The 21010-nt window shown below is 42.1% G+C and overlaps 1 protein-coding gene across 13 annotated transcripts in view; it reads right to left on the bottom strand.

The window, feature by feature from the left end:
• Nucleotides 1-21010, bottom strand: part of mycbp2 (MYC binding protein 2) — an 80525-nt gene that overhangs the window by 4944 nt on the left and 54571 nt on the right. For 7 of the 13 annotated variants that reach the window (XM_086090496.1, XM_086090500.1, XM_086090502.1 and 4 more), the window contains 28 exons: nucleotides 20234-20458; nucleotides 18160-18292; nucleotides 17953-18078; nucleotides 15974-16198; nucleotides 14790-14894; nucleotides 12170-13810; nucleotides 11917-12086; nucleotides 10134-10381; nucleotides 9882-10049; nucleotides 9375-9532; nucleotides 9093-9292; nucleotides 7535-7684; nucleotides 7301-7461; nucleotides 7070-7226; nucleotides 6767-6991; nucleotides 6623-6688; nucleotides 6269-6508; nucleotides 5430-5519; nucleotides 5270-5350; nucleotides 4918-5184; nucleotides 3999-4282; nucleotides 2474-2570; nucleotides 2275-2394; nucleotides 2087-2188; nucleotides 1242-1370; nucleotides 1022-1154; nucleotides 844-947; nucleotides 1-189 (listed from right to left, as the gene is read on the bottom strand). In XM_086090496.1, the coding sequence (XP_085946622.1) occupies nucleotides 1-189; nucleotides 844-947; nucleotides 1022-1154; nucleotides 1242-1370; nucleotides 2087-2188; nucleotides 2275-2394; nucleotides 2474-2570; nucleotides 3999-4282; nucleotides 4918-5184; nucleotides 5270-5350; nucleotides 5430-5519; nucleotides 6269-6508; nucleotides 6623-6688; nucleotides 6767-6991; nucleotides 7070-7226; nucleotides 7301-7461; nucleotides 7535-7684; nucleotides 9093-9292; nucleotides 9375-9532; nucleotides 9882-10049; nucleotides 10134-10381; nucleotides 11917-12086; nucleotides 12170-13810; nucleotides 14790-14894; nucleotides 15974-16198; nucleotides 17953-18078; nucleotides 18160-18292; nucleotides 20234-20458 (5994 nt within the window). The remainder of the gene's footprint in view (nucleotides 190-843; nucleotides 948-1021; nucleotides 1155-1241; nucleotides 1371-2086; nucleotides 2189-2274; nucleotides 2395-2473; nucleotides 2571-3998; nucleotides 4283-4917; nucleotides 5185-5269; nucleotides 5351-5429; nucleotides 5520-6268; nucleotides 6509-6622; nucleotides 6689-6766; nucleotides 6992-7069; nucleotides 7227-7300; nucleotides 7462-7534; nucleotides 7685-9092; nucleotides 9293-9374; nucleotides 9533-9881; nucleotides 10050-10133; nucleotides 10382-11916; nucleotides 12087-12169; nucleotides 13811-14789; nucleotides 14895-15973; nucleotides 16199-17952; nucleotides 18079-18159; nucleotides 18293-20233; nucleotides 20459-21010) is intronic. The other 6 variants (XM_086090506.1, XM_086090501.1, XM_086090505.1 and 3 more) reach the window with 6 other exon arrangements.

The raw sequence follows: 21010 nt of genomic DNA, 5'->3' as shown, positions 1-21010 counted from the left end.
CTGTACAGCGGGAGCGGCAGAGAGCGCCTCGGTGAAGCAGATCATGCACATGTCATCGGCGTCTTGCTTCAAGCAGCCCGTGTTCTTGTCGCAGCCGTGCAAGCACGGGAGGCACGACTCCTCGTTCTTGACGCCGCCACACGGGTGCCCGCATGGGTGCGTCTTGCTGCACGCCAGTTTGGAGTATTCCTGTGGGAGGAAAAAGGAAATGAGAAGTGAAAAATTACATGTTTTTGAATGTAAATTCTGCTTCCTGAAGGAGGGGGAACAAGGTACAACACATCTTCTTCTTCTTCTCCTTTCGGCTTTTCCCTTCAGGGGTCGCCACAGCGAATCAGTTGCCTCCATCTAACCATGTCCTCTGCATCCTCTGCTCTCACACCACCTCAGCATCCTTCTGCCAATATACTCACTATCTCTCCTCTGGACATGTCCAAACCATCTCAGTCTGGCCTCTCTGACTTTCCCTCCAAAGCCTCTAACATGTGCTGTCCTTCTGATGTTCTCATTCCTGATTGTATCCATCCTGGTCACTCCCAAAGAGAACCTCAGCATCTTCATCTCTGCCACCTCCAGCTCTGCCTCTTGTCTTCTCCTCAGTGGCACTGAGGCACCTTTCCTTTCATTTTAGCTTCTATCACACCTGTCACTTTTCTCCACCCGTTCCAGCCTCAAACCTCCACGCCTCGAGCTTCTCCTCCACCCGTTCCCCTGCTCTCACTACAGATCACAATGTCATATGCAAACATCATAGTCCATGTGACATGTGAAATGTCAGTGAGATGCTGTTCTAATGTCACAACAAAAGATTATTATCATTTTTTAATCTTTAAGACTGTTTACCTGACAGTCAGGATCAGAACAGACACTTCCAACCGCAGACAGCTCTGTTCCATTCCTTGTTCCGCAGAACCTGCATGCATCCGAGCTGCTGGATGCAGGCTTCCCTGGAAAAACACATCTGGGAAGTTTAGAAGGAAAAGTATACCTGCTGCGTGTTGCACAAAGTACGTCAGTTTACCTGTGTGTTCTCTGAACTCCACCATGGCCTTCATTGTTTTGGAGTCGGCCAGTGCCATAAGCCAGAAGAGCTTGGTCCTACCGCAGCCTTCGTGGAGGTCCACCTTGATGGCCTCTTCTTCCTCCTTAAACACCTGACAACCGCCATCATAAAAGCACTTAAACACCAACTCATGTAACAATAGTACACATTTAGAAAAAAAAAACTGCCAAATGCTGACCTGTCTCTGGTGAGAGCGCGTGCGTCGGTGCAGGTGGAGGAAGCGGTCACAATCAGTGCACAGGTTGCCACACAGGTTGCACAGGATGATGGCCGCCGTCTCGCCATCATCATGGTTGTCGCACATTGGCTGTAAAGAAACAAAAACAAAATACGTAAAAATAGTTGCTGAATTTTTCCACATTCCTTTTTTTTTGGGGGACGTCATATCCTCATATTGTCACACACCTTCCTGTCAACAGTTCCTTATTGCATTCTGGATTGATGATGGGTCGGTTCTTCCATGAATGTGAAAACAAGTCTAACAGTGTTTGAAGTAACATAACGATAACATCGGGCAGAAACCTTGTACCTGCAAAATGATCCCTTTTCAGGAGACCCCCAAAACGGCATGCTTGCTCAACCATTAATAAACCATTTAACACTTTAAATTGGTCAATAATTTGTAAAAGTAACACCCACATGTGTGGACTGACCAATACTATATTTTTGATTATTTTTTTGACATTTTCTAAATTGGGACTTCTGAGGTTTTCAGCACGACACCAGCGATAAGCTACGGCAGTTTGTTTGTTTTCCCTAAAATGAATTACATTTTTAATACACAGCAATTATTTAGTTGCAAATGTCTCATAATCCTTACAGTGCTTTTTTGCAGTCTTCTACAGTACAGGCCAAAAGTTTTGACACCTTCTCATTCAATACATTTGCTTTATTTTCATGACTATGTAAATTGTAGATTCTCACTGAAGGTATCAAAACTGTGACAAGTAACGAACACGTGGCGTTATGTAAAATGTTATTTTGTTTAAACAACCTTTTTTTTTTTCTTCATGTAACTCCTACCATTTGCTTCTGTTGTCCATCTTTGCCCATCCATCGACCAGAAGACAGCCTGTCCACATGGTCTTGGTCCAGCACACACAGGGAAGCTAATGCCAGCCACAGCTAGCAGACACATAAGGAAACAACACACGATACATAAAAAATAATAATAATAATAAGTCTTTAATTTAAGCTTAACAACTGCATACCCTTGTGGTGGCAATGCAGCGCACAGGCGACCGATGCTCCTCCTCCATTTTGGTGAGCGCTATGATAGTCTCAGCTATTGCGTTTTTCGTGACTCGTGACCACGCATCTGAAAGGTGACCCTGTAAACGGCAATCATGGCCACCTTAGAGGTGACTTGGCGGTAAATGAGTACATACGATTACAAAGCAAGGTGCTTACTCCTGCCATGTCTTTGACCAGTTTGATGATGATCTCTGCAATCTGAGGAGGAGTGGAGCCCTTCATCCACCAGTGGCTCTCCCCTCGCCGGATATAGCTAAACACAAATAAAATAAAAAATATATATTATTAATATTATTATCATTAATAATAATACAATTATTATTAATACTACTACTCCTAATAATAATAATAATAAAAGAATGATTCAGACATTATAGAAAGGCCTTCACCATTACCCTTCGCTTGCTGTTTGAGTGTTGGTCTTGCTGCCTTCACTCATGTCATAATATGTCATGTCAAATTAGGGCTAGACGATTATGGGAAAAATAATAATAACAATTATTTTGATTGTGATTGAAATCACGATTAATAAAATGATTATTAATTGATTTAAAAAAAAAATATTTCAACTACCGGTACTCAAACCTATGATCATAACCTTACACGCTTTCATCCCTTCATGTTGAACACTTTATTCTTGAACACTAACCTATTCTTTTGTCAAGTACTTGTATAACATAACCTTATCATATTTGTTTTATCTTATGTTATTTTAACAAGTCTGGGGACTTAGAGGGCTAACCTAGGACCTCAAGGATTGTATTTTGTGCTGTCATGTGGAAATGTGGATTGGTATGACAAAAAAAAGAAAAAAAAAAGACTCCATAGATATATTTGTATACTTAAATTTTGAGGAAAAGACAATTCTGTGAATCTTAAAACGAAAAAAAAAAAATACTGTATACTAAAACAGTACTTTAATTGCGAAACAAATACTGGGTGTTCCTGTGCTATTTGGCCTCTTAGGGGCAGTGTGGTGCCGTGCATCCATGGTGTACACGCTTACAAAGAACAGAAGAAAGTTGCGATTGAATTCTATTAAAATAACTCACAAATTGGGAATAATTTGTGCCTTTGAGTAGTGTTATCTTACCTGTGGGTATGTGTTTCCACAGCATTTGTGTGTGAATATTCGTTATTTGAAGGACTATTACTCCCAACGTTGATGCGAACTTCCTGTTAGCATTTGAATGGGATCTTCCATTCATTTGTATTAGCGTTAGCGCTAGGCTTGCGATGTGTTAAAAATCAAGCATGTTTTGTATTTAAATACACACTGTATGCAATTCCCGTTATCGTGTGTTTAGTTTTACAGTTAACTCCAACTGGAATGTCATTAAACAGCTTGATGAAAAGATGCAAAAAGATTGCAGAATCACACTGATTCGCTCGGGGTTAGCTACAAGCTACATGGTGCATCCAGGGTCCTTTCACAACGTAGGGAACATGTAAACGCGCCGCAGCGTTCTGCACAATAATCGTTTTTCTTTGATCACTACTCTTAATGATCGAGAGAAGCCCAAATTTAAATTTAAATTTCAGTTAATTATCCAGCCCTATGTCAAATAGAGAATTCATCAATAGCCATTTATGGGCTTGGTATCAACCCAATAAGGCATGCTTTTACAAATTGATTACAAAAGTAAAGGCACAATCTTTTTACCACAGGGAGCCAACTCACCTGGAGTTGAAAATCATTGGCAGGGTGACAGTGGTCACCCCTTTGCCGGCGGCCATGCCAGCAGTGCCAGAGATGGTGGTCCCTTTGGCCTTGAGCTGCACGGTGAGCGCTTTGGCGATACAACCCAAGAACATGTCCAGGATGCCCAGCTTGTTCCAGTCGCCCTTCTCCGTGGAGTGGATGATGTCACTGATGTCCGCTGGTGGCAGACACTTCACCCCAATGATGCTGGCAAGTCGCACCGGCGTCACCTCCGGAAGGACCCGCCGGAGCAATGACGTCACCTGGGATAAGACACACAGAGCATAAAATGTTACTGTGGATGGAATGGAGATGAATTTATAGTATTTTTTAAAAAATTTTTTTTACTATGAATGGGTATTTTTCACTGATTAACTCTAAATAATAATAATTAGATTAATTTCTAAATATTTATTAAGGGATGAGAGAATCGGTACTGAAACAAATACATGATGTAAACAGTATTTAATGATAGATTGGTTTCTGTAATTGTTCTTTAGATTGAGTATGTTTGGGTGTGAGGGAATAATTCCTGTTTGATTAAATCCGAGGATGCTTAAGTCAGAAAGACCATCTTCTTGGGAAAAGAGAAAATAATGCTCATCAGAACACAGTAAGCTACTTTTGCTGTATGGTTTTTGTTCCTTCATGCAAGAATATGATATCCTTTTTAAGCTTATCAAGGTCTCTTAGATATTATTTAATTTTAATTCTAACAATAATACAGCAAAAAGGATTTTCCAGTCGTATAGATTTAGGCCCTCTTTCGACTAGTGTTTCTCAACCTTTATTGAGGCTAATTGAGAAATTGGATAAAAGGTTGGGAATCAGTTCAATGGACAACAAGCACTCTTACAAGCCCTTTTTTCTCCACACGTAATTGTTCAGCCTTGCTCACCTGTCTCTGGACTCGTGGTGAGGCCGTGTGCAGCAGCGAGAAGAGGTCTTGCATGAGCGTCAGCTGCTGCGCAAGGTACTGGCGCCCCACGTTGGAGCCGCTCAGTGCCAGCACCATGGAAAGCAGCTCAAAGCAGTAGGCATCCGAGGAGGCATCGTCATCATTGGGCTGCGAGTTGGCATTCTCCTTGCTGGAGATAGCGTGCTCCCACTCCTCCCTCACACGCGTTGCCTCCATGCGGATGGCCTGGACAATGTGTGCACACACCTGTAAAAAGAAATAAAATAAATAATAATAAATCAATAATGCCCAGTTGAATTGAATCCTGTGCTGATTGTGTCTTGAACCTGACCTGTTTCTGCAGGTTGGTAAGTTTGCTCCTGCTGAAAATTATTCCGACCATGTGCTCTTTGAGGTCTGCATCTGATGGTACCTGTTCAAAAATGGGATTAATTTATGTGAGGCATGACAAAAAAGTTGACAAGTATACGGTTGAACTTGTCAGCGCAGACCTTTTCCTCTCCTTCTGGAGACGAAAGGAGATTTTTCTCCTCCTGCTCTGGGGTTGGCTCTGCATCTCCACAAATAAGCTTCCCAAACACCTACGTGCACATACAGACATAAAAAAAGGTCTTGGTTAAACATTTACAATGTAAATCTTACATCATAGCCAGGTCAAGAATTCAAATGTTGGCATATTTGGGAATAGCAATGTATACCACACGCCTCCGTCATTGAACTAATTAGAAGAAAGTTAATGTCATAATTAAACACATAACAGATATAGCCTCATTATAAGTACATTATCAGAATAACATCAAACTGGTAATATAAAGTATAAAGTAATATCCCCCAACCTCCGAATCTGAATGAAATTGAATTCAGACTCATTGATTCAGATTGTGTTTATATCAGGGGTGCCCAAGTTCGGTCCTCAAGAGCCCCTATCAAGCCTGTTTTCCATGTTTCTCTCCACTAACACACCTGATTCATGATCAGGATTATTATCAGGCTTCTGCATAGCTGATCATTAGATTCAGCTGCACTGCAGGAGGGAAACATGGAAAACAGGCTGGATAGGGGCTTTCGAGGACCGGACTTGGGCACCACTGGTTTATATGGAGAATTTTCATTTGATTTGAATTCTTAACTCGATTAAAATTGGAACAGAAAGCTAGTAATTCATTGTATGATGGTTTTTTTTAATGCAGTTTTAATATTCTTGATGATTGAATCAACAATAGCATAAGCAAAAACAAAACACCTCAATGTCGATATATCTGCCCCACCATTTGTCGCGACTCAGCACAAATGTGGATTTGCACATGCAGTGATGCACTTTTATGTTTACCTGTGAGGTGATGAGGCGAAACACACGCAATGTTTCACCCTCACAGTTCTTCTGCTGTGCCATGCTGGCTGAGATCTGACCAGCAATCTTGATGCTATCTCCCTCCTTCCAGCCCAGCACCTTCACCTGGCGCACCCTCAATGTGTTCTCGGGCCCTTTCAGCTCCACCTTAATGACGTGATGATCTCCCCCAGGGAGCTCGCTCGTCACCCAACCCATGTGACGTGAGTCTAAGTCGACCTGAGATGGAAAAACGGTTTACATCTAGGGTGCTCACCTGGCGCTATGAATGAGAATTATGATGAACTATTATGTTGTGGATTGATCAATCTGAGTATAAAGAGATTTTCTCACCTGCTTAATCCTGCAAAGGTCTTCTATAGCTTTTCCACACAGGAACGTCACTGAGGTCACTTTGTTCTATGAATTGGACGGAAAAAAATTAAAGCTATAGAGGAAACTTCCCAAGTCCCTTGAACATACAATGTTGTCTCTTACCCCAAGGTCTCTGGAATTGTCCACGTGAACAGACACGTTGGAGGCATTGATGCCTTTCACACAACTGATGGTGACGCTCTTTGTTTTGTTCTTGTCCTCATCCCCGGACTCCCAAAAGGTCTCAGTGGAGCCATCAGTCAGGCTGCCAATCATGGCGGGACGACTGGACGTCTTGATGTCCACCACACTGGTCAGGTCCTTCAGGCAGGTCACCAGGCAGAGATCCTATCGAGCAACGAGGCATTACAGTCAGCGCATGTTGTGAATATTTCAGCAGCAGTACCAGAGTGCTGGATTTCTTGCCTGGCTAATGGCTTCGTAGCCCGACTGAACGCTGATGTTGAAGCTTTCCTCGCTGTCGCCGTCATCCGACTTGGACAGTATGTTGTTGATGTGGTGGAAAACGTTGCTCTGGTGTAGGAACTGGTGGTCAGACTGCTTGAACTTAAGACTCCAGCACCTACAAGAGTGAGATACAACCTCTCTAAGCTGCAAAATGTTTAAAATCAGAAAAAAATAAAGGCAGAATAATACCTTAGCGCCATCTGCTGAAGTGAGCTTCCGCTAGGAAGGGACATCATGAGGTCGGAGATGGTCTGGAGGAGTCGGTGGAAGGTGTGGGGGAGCGGGTGGGCCGCCTCCCCTGCGATAACGATATCGGACAGAGGGTGCTCACAAACGCCGAGGTCTCGTTCCTGTGAGGTGTGACCCACGATTAAACAAAGCAGCCTCACTCAAATAACAGAAACACTTTTAACAACTCCACACCTGTTCAAGGTTTTCTTTGTTGCCCTTGTTCTCGTCATCTTCTTCATCCTCTGGTTCAAAGGGAGATGGCGTGAGAGACGCAACAAAATGCCACAGGATGTCATGCAAGGAAGTGGTCTGGATCACGTTGCACAGGAGCCAGTTGAACGCCTGATGGGACACCAGGAACACATGAGAGCTTTTATAATCAAAGTTCGTTGAGTTTGGTGTGGAGGAATTTACTTGTAATCAAGGTACAGCGTTATAATAGATTTTTATTGTGCTAATTCATTATTATTAATTGTGGGGTGCCTAGCAGTCAAAATATGGCATTACCTCATTATTGTATTTCTGCAAAAAGCTGTTTAGGACTTTTATATATTCAACTGTAGATGAGGGGAGGTTTATATTAGCACCAACGCAAACCGAGCGGCGATTGAATTAGACAACCTGGACAAATTACCGTCAGTGACTTACATCTATCTCCACAACCTTCAAATGCATATCAACTCGCTGCAACTGAAAAATTGAGACCACTGTGCTCTTTTCGGGTAAACGTTTTGAGGTGCCACATCTACTCTACTGAATTATATTTTTACTGAATGACAGGCAACATTGTGTGACTGTTTAGGAAGAAGCGGATTGCTCTGATTGCGGTAGCTATAATGACGAAACAAGCGAGAATAAAGTCGAGAAAGTGGATCTGAGATATCTGAGAAGTGGGTGGCAATGATCTGTTAAGTTGTGTTTTTTTAATGCAGCGCATGTGCGTGAGGTTTTGGAGGTACCGCGAGATTTTTTGCTGTTTTGTTTTGGCGGCTCCATGTAACTAATGTTGATTGTTGGACTGTGATTCGAACTGAATGGAAGTAAAGAACGTGTTCTCTAAACATCTGTGGTTATTGGATTAACATGATCAACCCATTGACTGAGTGCACTTTTGTATTTCAGAGACATACTGTAGACTCTCTCCACGCTTCGCTTTCAAGCTAGGTACATATGAAATTATATATACAGTAAGTAAGTAAGTAAGTATACCAGTAAGTATTATTGTAAAACACTGCATAACTGTGTTGGTATGGCTTCCCGGTGCCAAGGTAGATCTCGCTTTACACCCAGAAATGTAATTGTTGTTGTGAAAGCTCATGTGATAGGACTTTTTTTTTAATGGCTGTTACATCTACAGCTTGTGTTTCAAATTTCAAGCCACTCTACTCAAGAATTACTGTAGTTGCAGAACAACACAGTGTGTGATGGTTCGGTCACGTTCAGGCACATCGCTTGGTGTGTAGCCAACCTTAGGGGGAAGGCGTCTATTAGAAGGGAGGCCTTTATTTGTATGAAGACATTTTAGAATGGGTTGGAATAGGTTACTCTTGAATATTGGGAAACCATTAGACTTAAAGGATCTATAGATTGGGTTATATATTTTTACCAGTTTCTATATCTGCAAAAGGGGGAGACCAGCTCCATATTATTTTACTGGAGGAATAATAACCAGGTGTCCTAATATTTTCTGTATGTGTGTGCGTTTTAAAAGATTAAATACAACTGAAGAATGAAGAAGTGACTGCTGTACCTCCATGGCAAAAACCCGGCATGCGGACTTCCTCAGTGCATGCCTCATGGCCACCTCCAGGCCCTCCAGATCATGATGCTGGATGACAAATGCTAGCACAGGCCACTGGAAGTTCCTCTCCCCTTTGCTGAGGGAGCCATGGGCGGAGATCAACCTGGACAGTTCGGGAGATGGGTGGCGCAACAGGGAAGAACCCACCTCTATAAAGAGGACAAGAAACGGCTAGTAAGAAATGATGCTCGCACAAAATATGCAAATGTTCAACGCGTCAAGCTGAATTACCCGCATCACCGCTGTGTACTCTGCGTCTGGGCACGGCTTTGATTCTGGCCGGAGAGGGTAAGTGCTGCTTGTCGTACTCTGAGGCAACAACGGAGTAAGACCTCTGGAAAACGGTGCGTTTGGCTGTGTCGCTATCTGTGATCGGGCTGGTCTCGAGACTGAAAGACAGCACATCGAGATATCTTTAGCCTATCTTTTTTGACGAGTTATTTCTTTCTTTCTTTTTTACCCCTTTATAAGTAAATTTAGGCAATCCCCTCAAGATCAAGGTTAACAATCAAAAAAAAAAATGAAATGCAAGTAATGAAGACAAACAAAAGAAGCAACATATTTTGCCTTAGCGTAAACTATTGTACAATAACAAAAATAACAAAACAGAAAGAAATGTAATATCTGAACTGTGTGTTTGTTTGACGTTAGGAGTAAGAGTTTTTTTTTTTTTTCTCTTTTTTTTTAAGAGCTCAGTATTAAAAAAAAAAAAAGGGAGTAAGAGTTTGGAGTATTGACCTTGGGGGCATTGACTTCATGTTGCTCTCCGGTTCCTCAAAAACATTAGGGCAGGCGTCGGGGGTAACCGAAATGTAGGGAGCAGGAACAGACGTGGATCGCAAATATCTCATCTCATCTTGGAAGAGATTATCATCTTGGTAGGCGCCAAAGTTCTCCGTGTGTTGCCTTAAAGATGAACGTGTAATAATTATTACGCGTGCATATTTACCTATAAAAACACAAGTTATATTTTTTAAGATGGTTTGCTACCTGGCGAGTGTCTGTAGGTAGAGGCAGCTCATTTTATTGGGAAGCTCGGCCGACACGCCCTCCTTAAGACTGGGGAGCAGTTGGGAATGAAACGGCCGGGGAGGGTGGTGGCACAGCACACTGGGCTCGGCGGCACTGCTGAGCGACAGCAGGAACAAAGCGTTCGCCCTGATCACCTGGTGGGCCTCCATGGTCGGCAGGGCTCTTGGCGTCTTCACCTGCAGTGGTTTCTTCCTGGACTGCTTCACCTGGCAAGGAATAGATACTGAAGTAAATCGAGTAAGACCGCTAGTAGAATTACACTCACTGGACAATTCGGTGGAAACGCATGGTTTGAGACCACTATGGCAGCCGTGGCTCCCTTATTACCTGGCGTTAAGGACTTGGTTTACGTTCCAGTTGAAGACCAGCTCCCCCCATACTGAAAACTATCCTAGCCCTTGTGGGACATTAGAGAATTTAGTCTTCTTTTGTCTAGTCATCTATCCATTTTCAATACCACTTATCCTGTTCAGGATTACATGAAGTACTCTAAAAACACTTGGGTCAAAAAGGAACCGACCCAACTTTTTGAGTTATTCAACCCAAAAAGTTGTTTTTAATAAAAAAGTTAAGTTGGGTCAAATTAAAGTAACTACTCACAAAGCAACCCAATTTTTGGGATTGTTTTGGGGGCTGAGGAAAGAGACACACTGGTTGTCTTCTCAGTTTGTGTTAATTGTCCTTAAAAAAAATATATACAAAACAAAAACAAAACAAAGCATGTACTGTACATGTGTAGGTGCCAACGTGTCATTTTGAACATTAGCAGCTGGGATCTGAGACACTGCGACTAGCGAAGAATTTAGACAGAAGAAGAATGTCAACATTTATTTATTATCTTGGTACATGTTTGTTAAGTACCAAATATTCTATATTGTGTTTAAAAATGAAATAGATTATGTTCAATGCAAAAAATAAGCTGTTTTATTTATCCTAACATTTTACCCCACCATGTTCTTACGGGGAAGGACATTAAAGAGCTGTAAATTTAATACCGTGATACCCGTGACACTGCGATATTTTTGCTCACAATTATAACGTCAGAATCTAATATCAGCCCATGCCTAAAGTCAAAATTGGGTCACATAAAGTTAATATTAATAACCCACAAAACAACCCTAAAAACTGGGTTGCTTTGTGGGTTATTCATTTGATCCAACTTTTTGAGCTATTTAACCCAAAAATGGGCGTCAAATTAATTTACTAACCCACAAAGCTATCCAATTTTTGGGGCTATTCATTTGATATATATTTTTGGGTTAAATTAATAATCTAAAAGCTTGGGTCAGTCACATTTTGACCCAGCCTGGGTAATTTTTAACCCAACCGTTAGGATTGACTGATTCAAATGGGTTAGTTGTGCATAGTCATATGGCAGATGTGGGATTAGTTCCCACTCAATACCCCATTCACATCCACCCTGTGGTTGTAGTCAGCTAGGATAGCTGGAGACTCTTGGCTGACTAGATCAAATGAAATCGAATGGTTCAAACATTTGTTTGTGCATAATCCTGAGGTTGGTGTGGAATCAGTTCCCACTCAATAACCTATTCACCAGGCCAGGATGTAGTCATCTGAGACAGTTTGAATCTATCCCAGGTCAATTCTGGGTATCCCGAGTTCCAGTGCTGCCCGCATTGCCACATGACCCGCACCCAAATTACAGAAAAGAAAATGGATGTGTAAGTACACCAAATGCTGGTGTACACTGTACAGTACAATAGATTAAAATACAAGATACCTTCTCCCTGGCTGCAGTCTGCTTCTCTCTCAGGTATTTCTCCCGGCAGCGATCACACACCAGATACCAGGTGCTGCCTCCAATGCCTCCATCTCCACAGTTGCCAGCCCAACCACCGCAGAAATGACCAATGCTGTTGTACCCTTGGCCTCCAGCGTAACGGCCACAGCCTGAGGAATGGATGACAGTTATTCTTTTTAGGAATGAGTCACTTTCCGTGAAAACTCTCCAATTACAGGTTCTCTCTCTTTACCTGGGTGAGCTTGTCTCATATGGTAGGTGACGGGATAAGGATGAGATTCCCCACACAGCTCACAGATGGTGTCCTTCTCTGGTCCACCCATTGCGAGCTGTGCCATCTCTCCAAATAGATTGCCCCTCGGCCGTACCTCAGCTTTTTCCCGCTTCTTTTTTTCCTTTTTGGCCTTCTTGCTGTCTTTTTCATTCTCCTTTTTCTTTAGGATGGCGCTCGACCCTGGACTGGGGAAGATCATGTTCTGAGTTGCTGCCTTGATGGTGGCCAAGGAGATATCCTCCCAGAACGCAACTAAGTGCTGCAGGGTCAGAGGCAGGATGGATTTTGCTCTCATAGTGGGATGGGATGAAATTTCATAGGAAACAGCGTCCCCTTTGCCATCCTCGCACTTTTCTGGCAATGGCGGTTCCTTTAACATGGAGAGAACCTTGTTTTTGTTGATGCTGCCCATTTTGGAGATGTCCGGACCATGCGGAGCAATGTTAAACATGTTAAGTGCGGAGGAAATCTCAAGGGAGTGGCGGTTCTTGAGCTTGCTCTCCTTCTCCTCAGCACCCTGCCCTCCGAGGGAGCTGCGTATGGGCGCATGCTCTTTGGTCAAATCCGGGTTGAATTTGAGGAAGGATGAACAGGCCATGGCGTCATGGACAATACCTTCATGCCACAGGAATGCTGCAAAGACCGCCCGGGAGCATTCTGCCACAGATGGAGACATGGCCTGTTTGGCAGGCTCGCATATCATCTGCGCGCTCTCACCTTTGAAAAGAGGTCCCGATTTGTCTTTCTTTGGCCGGGCGTGCCGACTAGAGGTTTTGCGGCTGATTTTGGGCGAAGAGCGGCTCTCCAGCTCCTCCTTGACTGGCGCCTTGCCAATGCTAAAGTGCACCTTGCATGAGGCCTCCTCAGAGTCCTGGGCCTCCACATTTTCATCATTTGCATCCTCGTTTGAAAGAAGAGTGCTCGAGGAACACACCTCCACCACCTCACTGTGCAGGTTTTCTTGGGTCACATGGGGGGAAGGAACACGGTTCTCTGTGTTACCGTCAACATCTTGGTTTGGATCTTTGGGAGACAGTTTTGGTTTAGGGGAGGTAGATCTGCCTCTTAAAGGCTCTGTAAGAGGAATCTTCTTCTTCCTAAGAGTGTCTGGGTCCAGAGTGTAGGAATCAGACTTCGATCTCTCTCTGGGTGGTTCTAGACGAGCTTTGGATGACGGGCTAACTTTAGGTGGTATGTTCTTGTCGTGGTGTGCTGAAGAGGAATGTTGGGAGGAGGTGCTGGAAGGACTGGACCTGCCAGAAGAGGACACTCCTTTTTGTTTAGGCGAGGAGGAGCGGGAGCTGGAATTGGGAGACTCAGACCTATGTCCCGACGTCCTGACGTCTGACTTGAGGGCCTGCAGAGTGTTGTGATTTGGCGAATGAGAACGGCTATGAGAGTCGGAGCGCAGTTTGGCTGTATCGGAGCGCAGTATGAGGGCTTCGCTGGCCGAGAGTGACCCCTCTTGACCCGTCTTGATTCTGCCGTGTTCCAATGTGCGGCTCCCTCGACTTTCTTGTTTGAGCGAACGGTTCTCTTGGCGGTGTTTGGAGGCTGGGGACATGGACCGTGCACCGGGCATCAGGTTCCCTTGCTCACCTAAATGTAAATAATTCAGTTATATGAAAACAGAAAACTCCAGAGAAACCATTATACACATTTAAAGGGGATACATGATGCTAAGTCTCAGATTTGTTTTGAATGGATGTGCATTTTTCTGCATAGGTTACAAGCTTTACATGACAAATCAATTTTCTTCAATTTCAACTGATCATTATCAATATTAAGCAGTGTAGTTTAAGTATAACATTTCCATGTTCAACAACCTCTTATATATAACGATTACAAAAAATGTTGCATCCTCCTTTGGTTTTTACACAGAAAAGCACAGATATTACCACAATTGTGGGCTTTTCACACACTGACAGGGGATCCCTCAATCAGATAATTAGATGACATCAAAGCCATTGTCTGGTATGAGGTACAAACTACTTATCAGACATTGAAACACTGGGAGGGAGAAGTAGGCTAAGTGTCTGGTAACTTCACACTCGCCTGGGTAGCAGCTCTGATACACCCTATAAAAGGCTGAAAATTAACACGTAGGCTCACCAGTACACTTTGTACACGACAGTGACAGGAAAGAATTCCAACTTTAACAAGCAGTTGAGAATGGCTACCGTTTGTTTTAAGCTTGTCTTTTCTTAACATGATGACTCTACTGTGTGAATCTGTAAGGAGGTAACATTTTAAGACTCTATAACTCTGAGACATTATGGCAAACATGATAAATCCCCTTTAAATCATTCAGCTACAACATAACACGCTGACGTGACAATAAAAGATGTAAACTGATATGAAAGGTCCAAACAAAGGTGAATGAGCACATGAGTATGTATTGAGTGGTTCATCCCCATTACAACATTTAGTCAAGACCTCCTTTTTTGGGGGGGACGGGATGGCCAAATCCGATTAGAAAATGTTTATGACAAGCTTAGAAAATACAAGCAGAGAAAAATCACTTTCTACCCAACCTCTGATCAGTCTGAGGTAGGGCATGCGTGATTTGACTACCCACCCTTTTGCCTCAGAGCAAGAGATGAGAGAGCGGTGGCATGCCCGGTCGCAGCCACGCCGCTTTTGCGTGCACGCTCGCGAGAAGCAAGGCTGCGTGGTGAATCATCTACAGCGGAAAACAAGTGGCAAGGTAAACAAACAAAGCATGGAATGCAAGGAGGCCACCGGAGCCAGAAAGTGAGAGAGAATGAGAGAGAGCCAGAGAAAGCACCAAAAAGGAAATGGGTTTAATTAAGATGGAGAAATTGAAAAAGACAATGCATTAAAGTGCCCTATAGAGAAGCTGATAGTGAAATTAGTTTTTAAGGCCGAAAATAAGCATGAAACAAAAAAATGTCGGACAAGAAGAGAGCTACTAATTTGGGTTATGTCCAATGCCAATTTCACACTTCGAGCTCTGTAATTGTATTAACAACTCAGTTTAAGGAGGTCATCAGAGACAATAATTAAAAGTACTTTTGTGTGCAAGGGCAACAATAGACGCGGTTGGTCGGGGTGGCTAGGGACAAGTCCCAAAGAATGGAAATGGATAAGAAGGAAAACTGATGCAAAATGCGGGTAAAAAAAAAGTCTCAATAATCATCAGAACGAGCTAAAATAAATGAAGTAACTCAGCCTCATAAGTTAGCACATGCCCATGAAAATTACATTTTAACAAGACATTTAGCCTACAATTGAGATTCTAATTCTTGTTTTAAAAAGGTGACTACCACATTTCCTCAAATTCATTCAACTGCAGAGTACTGTTTCAAGTGGCAGGTATTTATTCGTACAAATGGATTTTATTATACATAATATTTTAAAGTTGTTAATACTATATGTCTACCTTATTTACCACGGCAAAGAAATACATGTGTTGCTATGTCCTAGTAAAGGTAACTACTACTACTAGTTTTTTTTATTTCCTGAGGGGGGAATCCTTTCGAGGGGTGAAGTTTATTAGACTAGACGCCGCTGTTTGAGGAAATGTGCAATATTTACTTCAATCCAATGTCACTTGCTACTTTTTAAAACGACAACAACTCAATGATAGACTGGTGAACTTGTTAAAGGTATTCCAGCTGAAGGACCAACACATGAGTGCATGTGATGCCTTATAACACATTCTGAGCGAATGAGGACAATGAGGGTAAGGGGAGGGGGGAAAAAAGGATCAGGAGCTCTCTAATAACTGGACACACTTACTCAGAAGCTGTGGTTGTGGCTGAGACAGTTGGGAGGGGGACTGTCCAAACACAAATGGACTGTGGACAAGGGAGGAAGAGGAGGAGGAGGAGGAGGAGGAAGAGGAGGAAGAGGAAGAGGAGGAGGAGGAGGGAGGTTGTGCGGCTTGCTCAAACATTGAGGAAGGAGCTGCTGAGACGAAGGGCCCAGACTGAATGGAATTCAGTATGGCACTCAGCCGGTCACCTGCAAACATGGAGACAGAGGAGGTGGAAAAACTACAGCTTCAACTATAGGGGACGACTGGGATGGGGAAGGACACCACAATTGAGGGTGTGGGTAGTTCAATCTTCATTTTAGGTAAGTGTGACATATGTAAGAAGTGGCATGGCCCAGAAAATTTACAGCAGGCTGAACTGAAGAAACACACAGACATGATGCTTGGCATTGCTGCGGTGGTAGGCATCGCTTATCTACATACCAGTTCAAACATGCAGAAACAAATGAAAAGGTGACATTCGAATGGACTGGTGATATTTGAATGTATCTTATGAAAGTGCAGAATGAAATCCGTGAAAAAAGGGCTAACTCGGGGAAAACAACTTCACAAGGTTCTCTATTAAAAGTTTGGAGTATAGAAAGAGCGGACAAAGCCATGAAATCAATTAATGAGGAGCAAGCGAAATTAGTGAAGTTTGAGGCGAGACTTCATTAGGTACACCTGCGCCAAATAATAATATAAGAGCTGCACCAAGCATTCTTCCTTTGCAAACGTAACTGCTCCATTTATTGATAGTCAATTTACGGTTAAAAGTTTGCAGAGGTCTACATATTGCATCACATCATACTGAGATTTTTCCAAATTATAGTAACTAAATAAGGTCACCAACACACCTGTAGCAAGGTCGCTTGCCACATGGGTGTCAGAAGTGGGATTAGCTAGCATATTGCTTACAGCACAAATATACAGTAGAGTAAAATTTGAATTTCCCCTTTGGGGTTTAAAGTTGACATGCATGATATTTTAGACAGCCATATCATGTCAGGACACCTGTCAATTGTTGAAGAAACTATATATGTATGAATGGCTGAAACATGACTGTTTGTAACCCCACCTATGGCACCACCTGTCATCAACACACATCAATTGTTGATCAAACGTCATTGCTACCAGAATTGAAAAAATAAATATTTTTTGGTTAATTAAGATTTTAGGATTTAAATCCTCAGTATTTCCAGTAGTAGGATATGCTGATCATCAGTTAAATGTAACCATGTGTTTATTAATGTAGTTAAAGTCGGCAGGGGTGAAAGAATAGAAAAGGAATAGAGCACACATTGTTGCAGTCAGACAGGACCACAACCACTGATGTAAGCAGTGGATGGGCAAAGTGGAGTTTTAATTTCTCTTAGGGGATTCAAATTAGCAAATACAAATAAATACAAATATAAATATTTCACAGTATAACCACAACAATTTGTGTATTGTTAAATAAAAAAAATCTGTGACTGAGCACTAAAATCTCTGTAAAGGAAGATGCAGGTGTACCTAACTTTGAGGTAGGTTAGTGTCGACTATCAGTCATCATCAGGGCTCCAGACTGCCGCTAAATTGTGGCATTCTGCCTTTACAATTTGAGACAATGAAACTAAAATCTTCATCGACTCACGTCAGTGCGACCAGTAAATTTGCTGATTACTGTTCTTGATATTTTTTGTTTGTTGCTGACAATCTTCTGCTTCACTCTTCAACCCATTTCTCAGGTATATAGCAAAAATGAGTGGGATGAATATTTACTCTGCAAGTCAAGTTACAGTGTGCGCCCTCAAAGCTTTTACTTGCGCCCCTAAATTTTCAGGTTAGGGACAACTGCGCTCCTAGTTAAAAAAAAAAAAGAATAAAAAAAGTTAATCTAGAGCCCTGGTCATGATGGAACAGCACTCAAAATGTGTCGGACCATAAGTGTTTGTGTTGACAACTATTCCATCCCTAAACTGACCTTTGTTGTTGGAGATTCCATAGTCAAAGCCCTGAGCTCCATTGGATGTTGCAGCTCTGTTGAAAGCCTGCACTGAGAAAGGGCTCGGCGGCGGGGTCTGGGCGCCGTGTTCCAGCAGCGCTTGTTCTAAAAGAGCGAATTTAATCATGTTATCCAGACAGTGACAGCATTTGTTATACAGTGATGATGATGAAGGATGTTGCTTACCCTCGTCATGGCGAAGGTACTGGTTTCCTCCGCGGTCTCTAGCCAGTGACCAAGCCTCTCCTTCATCACTCTCGCAGAACTCCACGACGCTGTTTTTATCCAGCTGCACCCATGTTCCCTCCGAGTTGACCACCTGGTACACACACAGCATTCTTTATCCAAACTCTCTGACGGACACATGTTTTGTCTTAATCCTTATTTATTCGAATCAAAACATAGACCGTATGAGAGTGGATGTAGCCTTTGGATCTGGAAGGAACAAACTTAAAGTGTACTCATTTCAGTGGCAGAAGAAGGTTGTGTCAACGGATGAAAACAAAGTCGGATAAGGGTGCAGGGGGTCCTCGCTTTAAAAGGATACCGACATGTTTAGAATGGCAGGCAATGAACTGCATGCTCAGTTACTGCCGTACATACTATATTGTTTCTCATTTGATGGTTTATAGTTAGGGCCTAAAGACATTTTTCATAAAAATATTTATTTGGCGGACCTTGGTGCCAAGGAAACAAACTGAAGCGAGTTGAAAGCTTCAATCAGACAAAAGCTGGATGGATGGAGAGTTGTTGTTTTTTGCCGCCCTCTTGTAGCATTTAAAGCTACCAGTAATTGCAAACTTGGAGCAATTACTGGTGGATTTTTAGTATTCGTGGCAGGGCTTGGTCCCCATGACCATGTAAATAGAAGGGTTCCTTGTATGTAACTCTGACTTTAGCACTGAGTTAGCATAGGTTAGTTATAGACCATGGAACAATCCATCTTAAGAACAAATTTGTCTTATGTTGGTGCCATAGGAATGGAATGCCAAAATAACTCAAAGTAAACTTGAGTGTTTCATTGTTTTTACTTCAAATAGTGAAAGTGCATATCATATTTTTACACTTGTATGCACTGTATATTGTATGTTACCATGTTTCTTTAAAACACCTGTGGAGTTAAGAAAATGTTTTATGTTCGGCACCCATGGATTCACCTTTTTTCTCTCTCCATATATATTTTTTTCAATATTTTGTGAAAAAAATGTTGTTGTTTTTTGTTGGGAACCAACCTCTGTTTTTCATGGAAAATGCATATCGGATGTTTATCAGCGCTTTTAAAGAATTTTTAAGTAAAAAAAAAATCCCAATGCATTTTAATGGCCATCAATTCTACATGGATTTTTATGGGGTAGCCCAGTTACTATCCCCCGTGATCAGCTGGCACTGTAAAATTAGTTTTGAAATAAACTGATTTCTACCTCACATCTTTCACCAGATATGGTATTTGTCGTTTAAGTCCACCCTCTTTTCCAAATACTATATGGTTAAAGGAGCCAACCCTAGTCACAGAGGGTACATCCACATTTTAGACAGTCTATAGACATTTCATCAATCCCAGTGTAACTGCACAGACCATGACAAAAATTTGACTAGAGCAGATCTTCAACATGCAACATAATGAATCAATTTAAATACACAACGCACAATATTGGAACACAACAGGATTCGATAATTTTGTTGTTGTCAGCACGCCGCACTACAAAACCAATGTGGCTTAAGCAAAACTTACGCGTTGAGAGGTTGCTTATTGAAAGTTAAACGCACTCAACTCCCTGAAACACGGTATCATTTTGGGAGGGGGGGGGGGGGGTACAAAACACAGATGGGAAATATTAGTATGTGCAGGCTGCACCTTTCAGGTCCGGATGGGCCATTCTAGTGCAGGCTAGAGAACAGCATGACACACCACAGCGGCCAAAACCCCCAAAAATAAATACAAAAAATAAAAAGAGGGTGAGAGGATGACGGTCCGTTCAACAAAAGTGAAAGTTTGAGAAATCAAGGTGCAAGAGATTCCACCCACAGCTGTGATAACCTGAACAAACTGGAAATTAGTATGAAAAGGCACAGGCACCGTGTGAAATATAAAGAGCACATGCCCAGAAGACACCCAGGTTACACAGATAGTTCAGTATTCCATTTCAGGAAAATTGTTTGTGTGCGGATTTGTCTTATTTGACCAATGCAGTTCATTTTGAAACAAAATTACATCAACCCTTAACTTGATTAAGACATTGCATTTGGGATGAGTGCGTACCTCGCCTATGGCCTTGACCATGTTGCCAAGTACTAACATTCCAATGGGGATACCCCTAAGGATTGGGCAGCTTCTGATGTTGTGACCAGAGGGGCCGGTCTTCACTACCTTATAAAGCCCCGGTCCGCCGCCCTGCCCTGCCCCGCCCTGCACCCGAGCGGGAGCTTCGTGGGAAGGGCAGCTGCTCACCTCCTTTGTGGTGTCCTCCGTCTGGCCCCTGACCTCCTGCAAGAGGTAAGAGCGGGAATAAGAATGAGGGGGAAAGCACACAAAGTACTGTATGACTTGAACCTATACCAAATTCAATCTCTTTTCAAAGTATGAAGAAACTCAATGCTATTTTATTTATTCCCAGCAGATTGCCCCTTGTAAGGGTGCATCACGAACAATATGGACAAAAGTATTGTGACACCAAGAACAAAATGTGGAAGTGTTCCCCCTTTGCAAATATGCCAGATTCTGCTACTCTCTCTATATATATATATATATATATATATATATATATATATATATATATATATATATATATATATATATATATATATATATATATATATATATATATATATATATATATATATATATATATATATATATATATATATATATATATATATATATATATATATATATATATATATGAGTAGTGTTGTCTATTCTACAAAGATAGAAATAGAATTGTCCTAAATCTCTTGGGATTGGAGAACTGACCATCCTATTCAAATGATGCTATGAAAAGAATCATTTATAATCAGTATTTTTTCCCATTAATGATTG

This window comes from Leptonotus elevatus, chromosome 12, assembly GCF_054856555.1.
Source record: "Leptonotus elevatus isolate MCC_2025b chromosome 12, RoL_Lele_1.0, whole genome shotgun sequence".
Lineage (NCBI taxonomy): Eukaryota > Metazoa > Chordata > Actinopteri > Syngnathiformes > Syngnathidae > Leptonotus > Leptonotus elevatus.
This window is presented reverse-complemented; position numbering and strand designations above follow the sequence as displayed.